Source organism: Ambystoma mexicanum, chromosome 2q, assembly GCF_040938575.1.
Source record: "Ambystoma mexicanum isolate Mex_15411 chromosome 2q, UKY_AmexF1_1, whole genome shotgun sequence".
In the NCBI taxonomy this organism is placed as follows: Eukaryota; Metazoa; Chordata; class Amphibia; order Caudata; family Ambystomatidae; genus Ambystoma; species Ambystoma mexicanum.
In genome coordinates this window covers 1,010,239,926-1,010,253,685 of record NC_090924.1, presented here as the reverse complement: position 1 = coordinate 1,010,253,685, position 13,760 = coordinate 1,010,239,926, and the positions used below count along the sequence as shown (strand labels likewise).

Below are 13,760 nucleotides of genomic sequence, written 5' to 3'. Positions count from 1 at the left end.
AGCTTGGGAGGTAGGGAAATCAACCTGACAAGGTTGACAGAAAAGATATTCATTAGAACATGATTGATATCTATGTTCCATGGTCTCCGACCAACAGCCTCTCACAGGGCTTCATTGTACACACAGCTAAGAATTAGGATAGCCCAGCAGCAATATAATTGCAATGGATTGATAGGAGTCAAAGAATGGAACTCCTCACAACACAAGATAATTCAGGAAGAGCTTTAAACTTTCCCCGGATCATGACGTATTTTAACATCATTAAACAAGTAAAATCTTAAGAATAACAGGTTGTGGCAGTGCATATAGCTAAACATGTTTTAAACTGGATAGATCTTACAAGTCAAGCAACTTTTAATGGTTGACTTTACACAGCGTGACAGAGCAACGTTATTACTATTATTTCTGCTTATCCGACATGTAATTAAAATGGACAGACACTAAAAGTCCATCAGCCTGAAATGTTACACTAACTAGACTAATCCAGTCAGGGACTATGCAATGCTGCGTGTGTCTTCAACGCAGCCACTTTAATTATTCAATGTACTTGTTCCAACATGAACACACTAGGCAAGGATACGTAATCCAATAGTAAAGCATGAATTGTCACGAAACGTGACGTGATGATGTCACGGGACCGTGATGCGACTCTACCATAAATGGATTCGCTCAAGATGGCGGTGGCGGAATGCAGAAGCAGAATTCTGCTGCCTTCTTGGAAAGAATTACATAATTAAGTTACATTGGAAACCAAGGTAAGTTAACCAGGCCATGCCCAACACGCCCCCATTACAAACCGGCTCTGGGGACTAATTGCCACCAGAACTGGCCATACAGCACTATGCAAACCCCTGGCGACCATCTATCCCGGAAAGGATTAATTGGCACCTCTTTTCTAGGACACATCACCAACTGTGATCACGAGCCAACCAAGGGGCCATTTTTTACACCAAGAAGAAGGGTCTAAGAGACAACTATTAAGAGTAATCCATCACGGGGGACTACATCGCTTTCGCTCCGAGCAAACTTTCATACATATTTATGCCACTCTTAGATGTAGAACTTAAATGAGACTTGCATGATCACTGGATACACTAACAAGTGCGCTCAACCACTATTTCACAGGGAGTGAATCACAGAGAGACCCACTAAAGGAGGTCTCAGGAGATCATTTTATAACCTCAATTTACCCAATACTCAAATTAAGATGAAATGTTTCACACTAGAGCAGGGACTTTATTATATGCTGGAATACTGAATAGGGACTCGTGGGCACAAATCTAGCAAAGCAGGACTATATTCTGTGCAATAAATTAAATCGAAGAGAGCAACAGGGGGGCCTACTCCATAAGGAATTTTGAATATTATTAAGGTCAATTAGTGTCACCACAGGGAAACATCAAAAGAGTAATCTATAATGAATCTAACTGACACACATTTTCTTAGTTCAATTGAGTTAAGAATAATGACACTATCAGGAATTTTTATTGCACAAGAAGCATAAATCACAATAATAATATATGAACAGTAAATAAGTACACATGCATTTAGCATCAGGAAGCAACAGATATAATAATTGCATTATGCTGTAATTGCCAAGTCGTTCTGTGCTTCAACTCACACATTGTACACTTGCTTTTTTCACTCTCTTTCACAGATGGAATTCCATTGAATAGATTGTATCAATTGTAATTGAGTATTTATAACGCACCTAATACCAAGAGGTTTTTAAGCAAGGACCGGGGATCGAACCTATGTTTCATCAAGTTGTCTTGCTTCCAAGGCAAGCGTGTTGCCCCTGAGCTATCCTCCCTGTCCATCAATGGTGGTGAAACTGTATAAAGTATGTGCTTAAACCTGATAGAGCACAGGAATGCATTATCACAAATACGTAAGGGTAATTCCCAGTGCAACAGGCAGATGAATTTAAATTTAGCAATTGACCAATATTGTATCTAGTATTCCTGTACTGAACAGGAAGTTTAGATTCTGTCTAGAGGAAGCCATTGGAATGGCGAAACAGTAGGTACGTGCGCCAAAGGTTGTTGTTGCCTTATTCACAATAAGTTGTTTGTAACTTATCATTTAATTTACTGAAATCACATCCCAAAACTGATGTAACTACTGAATATGAAGTAATATTCCCAACATATTCACCTAATTAAACCAACTATTGGTGATACATAGAAGATTGGTCACAATTGTGGGGAGATATAATTTATTCTCTTTGTTTTATTGGTTAAAACGCAATTCATCCTTTAACATTACAAACAATACAAGTCAAAGTAAATACATTTACAACAAATTACGATTAACTAAAACAAAGAACAAGAAAAATTAAAAACAAATTAAAACATGTAATAAGCTCCAGTCTCTAATGCAACTGAATTCATATAACTTACCACTGCATTGACAATGGAAGTCGTGGTTGCTGACAAACAGCGATTTCACAAAGAATCTATTGACAATACAGAGGAGTCCTTCATAAATGTATGGGAAGCCCTTTCTCTCAAAAGCTTCAAAGGTTTGCAATAGAAAAGCAAATGTCTAAACGTTTTCCTGACAAAATCTATAAAAAGCAGACTCTTCATTTAGGAGCCTCAACCTCAGAAAAATCTCCCTAGTGTCACACAAATTTAAACGAAATCTCAAAAATCTAGAGGGACTGTCTTGCTGGAATAAATCGCCCAATACAGTGCTAAAATGCCTTGCTTTTTGCGATCTATTTTGTGATATCTCAGGGACGAGTAGGAGTGAATTTCCGCCACAGTGTTAGCCCAGTCTGCTGTGTATAGAGCTCTCTTTACCTTATCTGGATTTCCAATAAGGTCCAATGATGTGCATCCTATCTCAGCCAACAGCCGCAAAGATAGCGCCTTAATCTCAGACCAGGCTCACAAGCCTCCCAGCTCGCAGGCTAGAGCCAGAAGCAAGTTGCTGTGGTGGAACACTTTGAATCAATCATGTAGCCTAGATAAAGAAAATAATCAATCCTCTGCATGGGTTCTAACTGAACATGCCACTTAAAAGGTGCCATTTTCCTCGAATGAGAGAATTGCAGCACCTTTGTCTTTGCTGGATTAACAGACAAATGTATGGGCTTTCACCAAGGTGGAGAAACCATCAAGCAGGCATTGGAAACCTTTGGGTGTGTTGTCAAAGATAAGTTAATTGTCTGCATAGACAAGCCACAATGGTCTCATAATGTACCATTTAGCAACATAAAGTGACAGCCTGTCAACAGTAACAGCAAGTGAACACATGCCTCTGTGCCAATAAATGTTAACAATTAGAACTTTCAAAGCCTTCTTAGTCAAGATCTTAATATGAGAGGCTAAAATTCCAAATTGCAAATCAGAACTGGCAATGATCTTAATGAACGGGGACATTTTCACCAAAGTCAAAAGGCTGCCGTGAGTGCGACAGTAGCCACCCTGACGAGCGGCTGATGTGAGACACCATATCCATCAAATGCAGCCTGAAGTCTAAGCCAGGTTTCCTGGAGAGTGATGATGGTATGCTTCCTGGGTTGCTGAATCAATGTGATGTTTTTAAATAGATTTTCTTACAGGTCTTGCTTCATACATATTTAGAAGCTATTCCTGTCATTGTGAAATCATATAGCTATACAGTAAAACAATCATTTATTTTCAATGAAAAATGTGCCTTGTTTTTTTGCTAAATGTGCTAATATTGTAAAACTTAATGTATAAATAATTTTGAAAATGCAGGGATTCAAATAGTACTGGAGACTGATCTGAATGACATATTTTTTTTTAGATCGCGAAGAAAAGCAACATTCACGCCTTTCTTATTGGTCTGATTTTGGGTCTGGATAAAAAGTTCAAGTAAGTGCATTACAAGTTCCTCACCTCTCTAGTAGGGAACATTTTCTAACTGAACAATCTGATTGTTAAGCGATAAAAAAAATCATAATTTATCATTGCTTCCTTATATAAGTCTAAGGGGTGCCCTTACTTAACCCAGATTACAGTGGAGCACAGTGAATATTATTGTGTAATGTGGTCTTGCAACCTTAGCCTTAGGACTTAGGTAAGTGGGTCTGGGAAGGTGGGAGAATAAAAAAAAAGGGAGTGAGAATTTGGCAGTGGGGGAACCGGCCATCAGGCGGCATGGAACGCAGGCTTAGTTTGCCGGTTTCAGCCCACCTTCCTAGCCACCTGATTCGCTGGCTCCCCCAACTAGGGTGCTAATTAAGAAGTAATGCAGTGGTAATGTTTGCATCTGCTGGCAATTATAGATATTAAGGGCCTGAAGGTGCCGTATATAGGCCCAATTTGAAAGGCAGGGAAGGCGGAACCAGGGCCCATTGGCGGGACATTATGCCTATTAGCATCTGTCCACGGAGCCAGAAGATATGCACCATTCAGAGTGTGAATGTGAAGAAATGAGCATTAACCACAAAAAATAATTAACAAATGCTGGTTGGTGGCCACAGTTTGCATTTCATTTTCATAGTGTCACTGCAGGAGGCACCGACACTACAAGGGCAATGTTGGCCGTGCTAGAGAATATTTGTTTATGTTTGATTGATTAGCATCAGCCTCTCAGCAAGCTCAATTAATTCTACAATTTCAGGCGAGTGGTAGAAAAAGGAGGTTTTGACCCCATCTGTAGGTAACCAGGCTTTTTCTATATGTCAGGTTATCTCAGAGACTGTTCTGCAGGCGGGGAGCCATAGCTGAAAAATTCCTTTCTGCCTGTACCGGTATGCATCTAGTTTTGGGTTGATCAGTTGATAAACCATCTCTGACAGTAGGGTTTGCTTTGGGCAATGGAGTCTGACATTTTCTTTCAAGTTAGAGGAGGCTCTTTTGTCTAAGCAAATCTATGTGAAGTACTGGACTTAAGATTACATCCTGAATGTTGTAGGGAACCAATAGATGCTTCTAGGGTGGCTGGTGATCAATTTGCATTTACTCAGTCCGACAATGAGCTTGCCTTTGCTTTGGACTTTTTGCAGTCTTTGTATTCGGTAGACAGGGAGTTCCCCATAAAGGTCATTACAGTAGTGCAGCCTGAAGTTTCCAAAGGGACCTACTACTCTACTATTTATTTTTTTCCCGTGGGATAACTGTTTTTTAGGACATTCATTTCGGAAAAGGCTCCTCCAACTGCTGCAATGACTGGTGAGATCTTGCTGGGGTCCATGTGCCAGAGGGTTTCCTGGTTTCATACCTTACATTTAAATGTGTATTCTGGGGGGTACTGGGTGTTGTTTAATTTGAGAAAGTAAGGAGTCTCAGCTATTTTTGTTTTATAATGATTGGGCTGCATTTCCCAAACCTTGTTCTCAATGGTCTCAAATCCTTTTGTTTTATGGTTGAATTGGTCTGTGTGACCTGTGACAAGCAGATGTACCTGCTTGTCTTCTGCATATAACTGGAAATGTAATTTTGTGGGTGTTGAATAGATCCATAAAGTGACGTGTCCAAAAAAACGCATTAAAGGGGGGAATCCTTAGGTGCTCCCTCCCCATTCCACAGCAGGCAGCTTAGAGGACAGATCTCTGAGACTAACGCATTGGCTATGATGAGTCAGGAAAAACCTGAACCATTTTAGAGCTGTGGCAAGATTCTGCCATGTGCTGTTGCTGGCGGATAATAGTGATGTGGTCTACTGACTGAGAGATATTCTGTGTGATAGACATGTTGAAGAATCCTTGGTCTGCTAGGTCCAGCATGTAAACACATACAAAGTCCAGAGTTGTATTGGTTTGGTGTTTGAGGTGGAGGCATGATTGAAATGTGCCTAAGATGTTCTCTGATTTATTTTCTGTGCTCTTGAAAATGTGACATGACAGTTCTTTGCACATTTGAGTGCCTGGCAAGTCCAGTGATTGGGTGACAGTAGTTCAGAACCGGAAATGATTTGTTGTGGAACTTGCCTCACCCAATCATTTTCCCACACATTGTATTGTATTTATATGTTTAGACAAATGTATTGCAGTTCCATTCCAATAACAGAATTGTAAATCTCCTTGTACAATTATAAGTATTTTACAGTTTGTACAAATCACATCTTTTAAACATCTCACCATGGTTGAGTCCAAACTTTTCAAATTGTTAAAATTTAAAGGATTGAATATTACACAGTGGTTGATACTAAACAGCCGCATTTGCTGTTGTCATCAGGGCCTGAGCATAATCGATGTAATGCAGTGTTTGATGATTCTCTGTATTTTGGTGGCTTTGCCGGGAAGTACACTGTGGAATGGTGCTTGTAACAAGTCAGGGGTCAATGGAAAGTCCATGTAACTGTGGGGGATTCTGTATTTTAGGGTTATGTCCCATAAGCTCAATTGGGGGAAAGCAGTTATGAAAGAGGTTGTGGGAGAGAAGTTGTGGTGGCGCACAATATGGGAAAGTGGGATGCAGCAATGTCTTTTGAGCAGGGATCATTTGTGTTCTTGCCCAGTATGAGATTTCTAATTAAGGTTAGTACTTTGTCATCTGCAGTGCTGATGAAAGTGACTTGGTTGGTTTGTCTGTGGTTTGGAGTGTCACAAGAGGGTGATGTGAGGAGTCAGACATGGGAGGTGGAGTTTTCTCACAATTCAACCTTTATTTAAATAATAAAGGGTGAGACAAACGCTTATCTTTCCATACCTAACACAACCAAGACTAAAGGAAAATGTCCTGGTGTCCAAAAATGTCTGTCCCTCACACTATTACATACAACAAAATTGTATGGGAACCATTTGGCAATTTCAACTTTGTAATTCAAAATATATCTCTATTCATATTTTCACTGAAAAATTGTTGTTAAAGGTACGTTATGGGTACAAACATAACCAAAAAACCACGGAAATTTGCCAGTTATGATAAGCTAAGCAACCATAACTCATCGACCACCGTACATTGTTAAGACTAACACCTAGGACATGGAAGATGAAATTACAGATGGCATTGATGACATCACTGATGACATCACATATCTTGACCACTTGTTTTTGTTTACTGACATGATTAGGGCTAGTTTTTAATTTTTGCTGACAATGAGAATTTCCAACATTTAAAAGGTGCTATATATCTACACATTAGCCTTTTTATATGTTCTAAAAGTACTTTCCTTAGAGTTTAATCTGAGCTCATAGTGCACATGCACAATTCATTTGTTACATGATGATTAACTCTAATGTTAGTGTCATTTTTTGGTGCTGTTGTTTCTTTCTTCCTTACTTTAGTTTGCCTGCATGTACCTCTAATTTGCACGCATTTTGCGTTTTTATATGCATTCTTTCTACTAACACAAGTGCGTGGTAAATTTTCAATTGTTACCTATTAATTCCATGTTTAACATTAATCAAAACTCTTAAAAGGTAGCATTTATTATTTAACTATCGGAAATTACCACATTACAAATATTATACTGCTATGGTGCACGCTGCAACCATTGCCTATATGTGTGATTAGGTTCTTCTACTAACAACAACACTAGAATATAATGATTTGTTTAAGTAGTTCATGATAGTAGTCCCAATCACCCCTAACAGATTGTTTCCAACATTATAAACTCAACTCCTTGTAGGGACTGTTTATTAAAATTAATGTAATATGTGATGTCATCAGTGATGTCAAAAATGACATTTGTTATGTCATCTTTCATGTCCTTGTTGTTACTCTTAGCAGTGCACGGTGGTGGCGTGAGTTATGGTTGCTTATAACCATAACATCACTTTAACAAAGTTATTTCATTGGATTTCATAGGTTTGTATTCGTGCTACTTCACCATAACATCCCTTAAACAAAGTTTTTTCAGTCATTTGCATAGATTTTTATTAGTGCAACTTAACCATAATGTCCCTTTAACAATTTTTTTTCAGTGAATTTCATAGGTTTTTATTAGTGCAACTTAACCATAACGTCCCTTTAACAAAGTGTATTCAGTGAATTTCATAGGTTTTTACCAGTGCACCCTTAATTTCCTACAACTTACTAATATCATACTTACCCCAATATAGCAACATTTTTGTCCAGTTTACAAAGTTTCACCATACAACTCTGCAATTCCCCACCTAGCATAATCTTTAACATTTCCATACACTTTTTGCAACTTTTTCTGTCTTTGTCGATGTCCGCGAACGTCTGACGTCATTGCAGACTTTTCGGATAGTGTCACGTGACCACAGGCTCACGTGTGGCATGATGACGTATCTGTGAACACGTCTGCACTTCCTGATCAGGTCAATGCTTCTCGGACAGTTCGGAACTGCATTTTATGCATTTTCTGCTGATCTTGGAACTTTCAAGCTCAAATGTACCCTTGCACAGCTCCTACACCCACTCTTACTTACTGAAACACTTGTGTATGGGCGCGTTATAAATGCCATATCATATCATTATCCATTAACAATCTAGCACCAAGCACATGCTTGGAAGAATATTAGCAAAACTGCTATTTATCTTAAAAATGGAATCCACTATTACCATCCCCCCTCCCAAAGAGCCACCACCACCAGCTAGAGGACCGACACAACAAATAAAGTGCAGTACTTCCAAAGACAATAAAGAGGACCAGGAAAATTAGGTAAAGGAAGTGCCTACCTCTAGCACCCATAGAGAATCATGGGTGTGGCAGTTCTTTACGACTATTGGGAATGTACCAAGGGCTAAAGCTACCAAAGTACAATGCACTGAGTGCAACATTGTAGTCATTCACGGACTACCTGGTCAGTACTCCAAACGCCGCCACACCAAATCCAACCACCGCAATGCTCTCAAAAAAGGTTGTTCCTTTCTTAGCAAGTAGTAGGCTGTCTCCCTCCACCTCATCTTGCTCAACCAATACTGTAGCCACACACCCTACTTCTGTGGGACACAAACTCCCACCATCGACCTTGCAAGTGAAAAAAGAGGCTGTTGATCCATATCTTTTGAAGACAACAGTACTCTGTATATACTGCAACACACCACTGTGCAGGGGGGAACAATTTCAAATTGAATTTGAAGCTGTAATCAAGGATCACGAGAAACACTGCTCCTTACCTTAGATATAACAAACGTGCAGCATCTTCCCCTGTCCAACTGCCCCTCCATATTAGTAGTTGGTGCCTCTTCCCTCATTTACCTCCCCACCATACTTTTTGGCCTCTCCTGAAAAAAAAGAAGAAGAAAAAAGGCGCCTTTAGGAACCACTTTTCACAGTTAAAAAATATAACTAAAAAAATGTATCTTATTGACTCAATCTACTTTAGATTTCTCAATAAAGTAGATAACTCAATAAGATTCTTCAACATTTGCATTAGCATTTTGTGTTATGCTAATGGGAATAATGTGGCGTTCATTCCCTGTTCTAGAGGCTGGAACGGGGGATAGCGGCCCAGCAGCCAAAGTTATCCGCCAAAGTGAAGCGCAGGGCAGTACGAATGGGCAAGTGCTCATGAGAACCCAGTAGGGAGACGCCAAGGTGGGACGCCACTGGCTAACTATTGGAGCAGAGGAGTCTGAAGGGTGGGATGCATCTAAACCGTAACATCCCTTTAACAAAGTTTTTTCTGTCAATTGAATAGGTTTTTATAAGTCAAAATGTTTCATGGTGTTACATCACTGTATATAAGTTATTAATAATTCCTCTTTTCATACATATGAAAGAAGTATAAACCTCTTTTAAGAAACATATTTTTGGGGGGGCGTGGCCAGCGACCGCGGGATGAGGATGTGATTCTCCGTTGCTCCCGGGCCGCCAACAAGATCCTGTCATTATCCTGATACTCTATGTTCACAACCTCAAAAAAACGACACCAACGTGTGGCGGAACACCTACACAACAAAACGCTGCATTGTGAACTAGAACCGGTGCATCGCTCCGGAGCTACAAGCGATGGAAGAAAAGGCAGCTGACTGCGTACCTTGATCAAGATGGCCACCAGGACTGCACACTGACTGGGAGATAGGCATTGCGGCGTCGGCTCCACTGTCCGGGGCGCCCCGCAGAAGCGGCTTCCAACACTGCACTATGCCACGAATCGGGAGGTGCCCACGCTGACTCTGGCCCCCTGGAGGGGTGGTGCGCACACCCTTGTAAGCGACTTCAATTCAACACTACAGCTAAGTCAATGCCTAGTCTGGAATGCTGAGGGAAACCCTTATTGATATATTTTTATGTCCAGTTCGTTTACTCTCGATGACAACCCTTATATAACACCCCTCTCTTAGAATCCCCCTGACCCCACTGAGCCAAGAAGTAGGTTTGTTTTGAAAATTAAAAGGTTTATTTGAAAATTAAACAATATATATAAATATATATATATCACTTTTATAATAAATTAATGTTTGATAGCACACTTGAGAATATGATGTTGATCAACAATAATGGATAATGTTATAGTGGTACACTCTTTTTAATGGCTTAGAAGTTGATATAGGGAGGATAAAGTAGCTGAGAATGCGTTTATGGCTTCAAGGACAATGCAATGATGAATGAAAATGCAGTACAGAAAATAAACTTGATATGATTTCAACCAAAACAATGCAATCACTTTTCTTTGACAATTCACCCCCGCCCTCTATGCAAGGTAAAGAGATGGGAGGAAAGCACACAGTTCTCAGGAATGCAATCAAATATAATTCAGTTCCCCTCTAGCAAGCTTAGAGGAAAACAGGTAGGAGTTTTAAACACAGGCAATATACTTTGATGTGGTATGCAAAGAAGTGAGAAATATGCTAAAAATGCTTTTAATTCCCTATAGGGGTTCAGGGTGAGTGAGAGATACTTAAATTAATTCAGGATCACTTTAGCAATGCTCTATGAATGATTGTCAGGTTGCACACGAATTTCAGCAAGGAAAGCAAGGACAAATATTTTTACACGTGGCTTAAATTAAGCAAAATGTCAAATCGCGGCAAATTTAGTCGCGTGCGTCGAGTGCAATTACGGAGGCACTATAAGGAGTAGGAAGTCGTTTCTAGGCTTGTTGGAACGCATAGAATCTTAGCTTTAAGATGACAGTTAAATCTTGTTCTAGACAGTTAAATCTCTAGCACAAACGGTTCCGGAGATACGAACGATTTTGTGAAGGTAGTTTTTCGGATTTGAAATTTTAAAGCTCAGAATGACAGATGACAGTTTTCAGTTTTAAAGATGACAGAATGACACGATTCTAGGAGGCAGTTCTAATAGGCTAAAATAGTTTGGATTAGATTATTTTAAACTAAGAGATTGGTTTTGGCACAGTGCTAGCTGGGTACTCACACTAGATTTTGGACAGGAATGCGACTTTGTCACCGATCGGGTCAGGATTGGCTGGACTTCTGCTAGCGGTTCTTCACAGCGATCTGGTCTCTGGGTCTCTGGTTCTGTTATCGGTTCTGCTAGCGGTTCCGGATACAGCGGTCTCTGGTTCTGCGGGTCTGGATCAAGTGGATTCTTAGCAAGCAGCAAACCGCACAGCCCGGCGGTTGAATAGTTTGCAAATTATTTTTGAGGCCTGCTGAAGAGAACTCAGCTTGTGGGTTAGCCTCTCTGCTACAAGTTCTGAAGTAAAGTTCTGGATTTGAAGTCTGGAGTCTCCCGGCAAAGCGTCCCGCAAGAAAGTGGAAAGTGAATGTCTCTACCTGGGTTTCAATGTTCCTTTTTATGTGTTTTGAAAATGGGTGTGTGCCTGGGCTTAGCTAAGCCTGCCCCTCTCACTTATTATTGGCCAAGCTTTCCTCTCTCCCTTGATTGTGGGAAAGAAATGGAGTGTCAGAGTGATGCTGTGGGTTTTATGGTCAGAGGAACCTCCCCTTATCAAATTGCACACAAATCTATTTCTGACCCAAATACATATTTATCTATGTACCATTTTTCTAATATTATAGGTCCAGTTAACATATTTCCTGTAGCACCAAACCATCCGATCCCTGTCTTTGTACGATGTCGTGTCCACTGATGACAGAATTCTCCCCTTTTCATCCATAAAACGACCTCTAAACCTTTCCAGATTTTACACAAATGTGTACCAGGGATATGGGTTACAGATGATAAAGTGTCAGATTTTTAACATGCATACATTTGGAGTAACAACCTTTTTTTCCGCTACTATCCCCAAGAACATACCACAGGGTCCTAACACCTCTTAAAATGTGCACAGAAAAATCACACGAATGGTGGTGTTATTTATATAATTTTGACAAGTCCGCACTGTGAATTATCCATCTTTTTAAAATCATACTCTGGCCCCAAAGGGGTGTGGTTTTCCAAAGCACATGGTGGAATTTCTGGTTTATCCACTTCCCCCAAGCTCAGCTGGCTCTCACAGACACTGCCCCTCCCAGTTTCTTCCAAGAGGAAGCCATTTTACGACCCCCCCAATATAACATTTGCCTTAGCCCAGGACCGGGCTTTGTTCAACTTCCTGCAGTCTGCAGGTACCACTCCCCTAATTCAATCAGAGAGGTGTCACCTCCTTTTGGTGGGGGCAGCAGGATGCAGCCATGCCTGGGAAGAGTGGCTGAGCAGGTTTCACTCCTGTCGGGGGTAGTTGCCGGGCAGAATTCACTCTCTTCCAGCCAGGCTTCAGCTAAATGTCACTTTATTTCTGAGTTTTCTACATTCAAATCACACTAACAATTTTTACACATGCAGCTAGAACACTGATTCTAAGTTCAAAACTATGACATTTAAACAATTGCAACCTATTCTTCATGTTTTCCCTGTGCACTCTCTGGGGAGGTCTGGCCATCATGATGTTTTCAATGCCAGTAATGCACAGTTTTATGGTAGGGCTTGGATGCATGGGTAAAAACATCCCACACCCTGACTGCGGACGCCGCAGCAGACTCATCGCTGATGATCCCCTGATTGCTACTGGGATGAGGCTCCAGACGTCAGCAGCGCTCGGATGCTGCCAGCCATCTGGAGAGACGGAACGCGGGAGAGGCGGTGGACTCCTGTGGTTATTCAGTGAGACCAGGGGCAGCAGGAAGGTACGGAAATCCTTCACAGGCTCGACAACGTATACGGCACCCGCATTGAGGAAGGGCTCGCCTGACTGCAGACGTTGTGTGGCACTATGCTACCCGACACTGACGTGTCAAACTGAGAATACCCCAGGATCCCAGCCGCTCACACGGGGACACAGTAAGCGAACTGTAGATTATGTTCCACAGGCGGCCAGGACCGCTCACACCATGGGCGCAACTGCTCTGGGGCAAATAAGACTCACACGCTGCTACCATGACACACTAAGCCCCCACTGCAGAGATGATGTGGCAAGCCTAAAATAAACTCAGCGATACCCTGTCAACATATCTACGGGCTACCACAACACGCAGCAGGGAGTGAGATCTGCGAACCTGTGTGACCTGTGGGCCCAATCCAATGAATAACGTGGCCTGTGATTAGGAGAAGTTCTTGCTGGGGCCTCATCGGCTGCCTATGTGCCGACGTGCATATCGAAGCTACAGAGCTCCAAGCTGAGTACTCCACCAGTGGAAAGAAACATCTGGAATATTACCCGACTCGACCCCGAAGCTGCGAAGTGGTAGTAGCTTCAATCCTATGTTGTGTGAACCTGGGATACCCGCCCGAACAGCAGGTAACACGAATGAGCTCCCCTTAGAAAGTCTGGGAATCAACTGAATCAGGCCCCGGAACAACCAACATAAGGCCAGGAGAGCGTAGACAATCGGTTGAAGACCTCTCGGATGTGGACTGTGTACAAAACACACAAAGGCAATTGAAAGATGAGCAGGGGAGGGTTCTCAATTACACAATAATGCCTCTAAGATTGGATAGAGCCCAAGACCTGTGGCTCT

The 13,760-nt window shown here is 41.4% G+C and overlaps 1 protein-coding gene across 1 annotated transcript in view; it reads left to right on the top strand.

The window, feature by feature from the left end:
* LOC138569907 (macrophage mannose receptor 1-like) overlaps positions 1–13,760 on the top strand; it is a 1,155,048-nt gene that overhangs the window by 652,483 nt on the left and 488,805 nt on the right. The window contains exon 18 of the mRNA XM_069648336.1: positions 3,781–3,848. Coding sequence (XP_069504437.1) covers positions 3,781–3,848 — 68 coding nt within the window. The remainder of the gene's footprint in view (positions 1–3,780; positions 3,849–13,760) is intronic.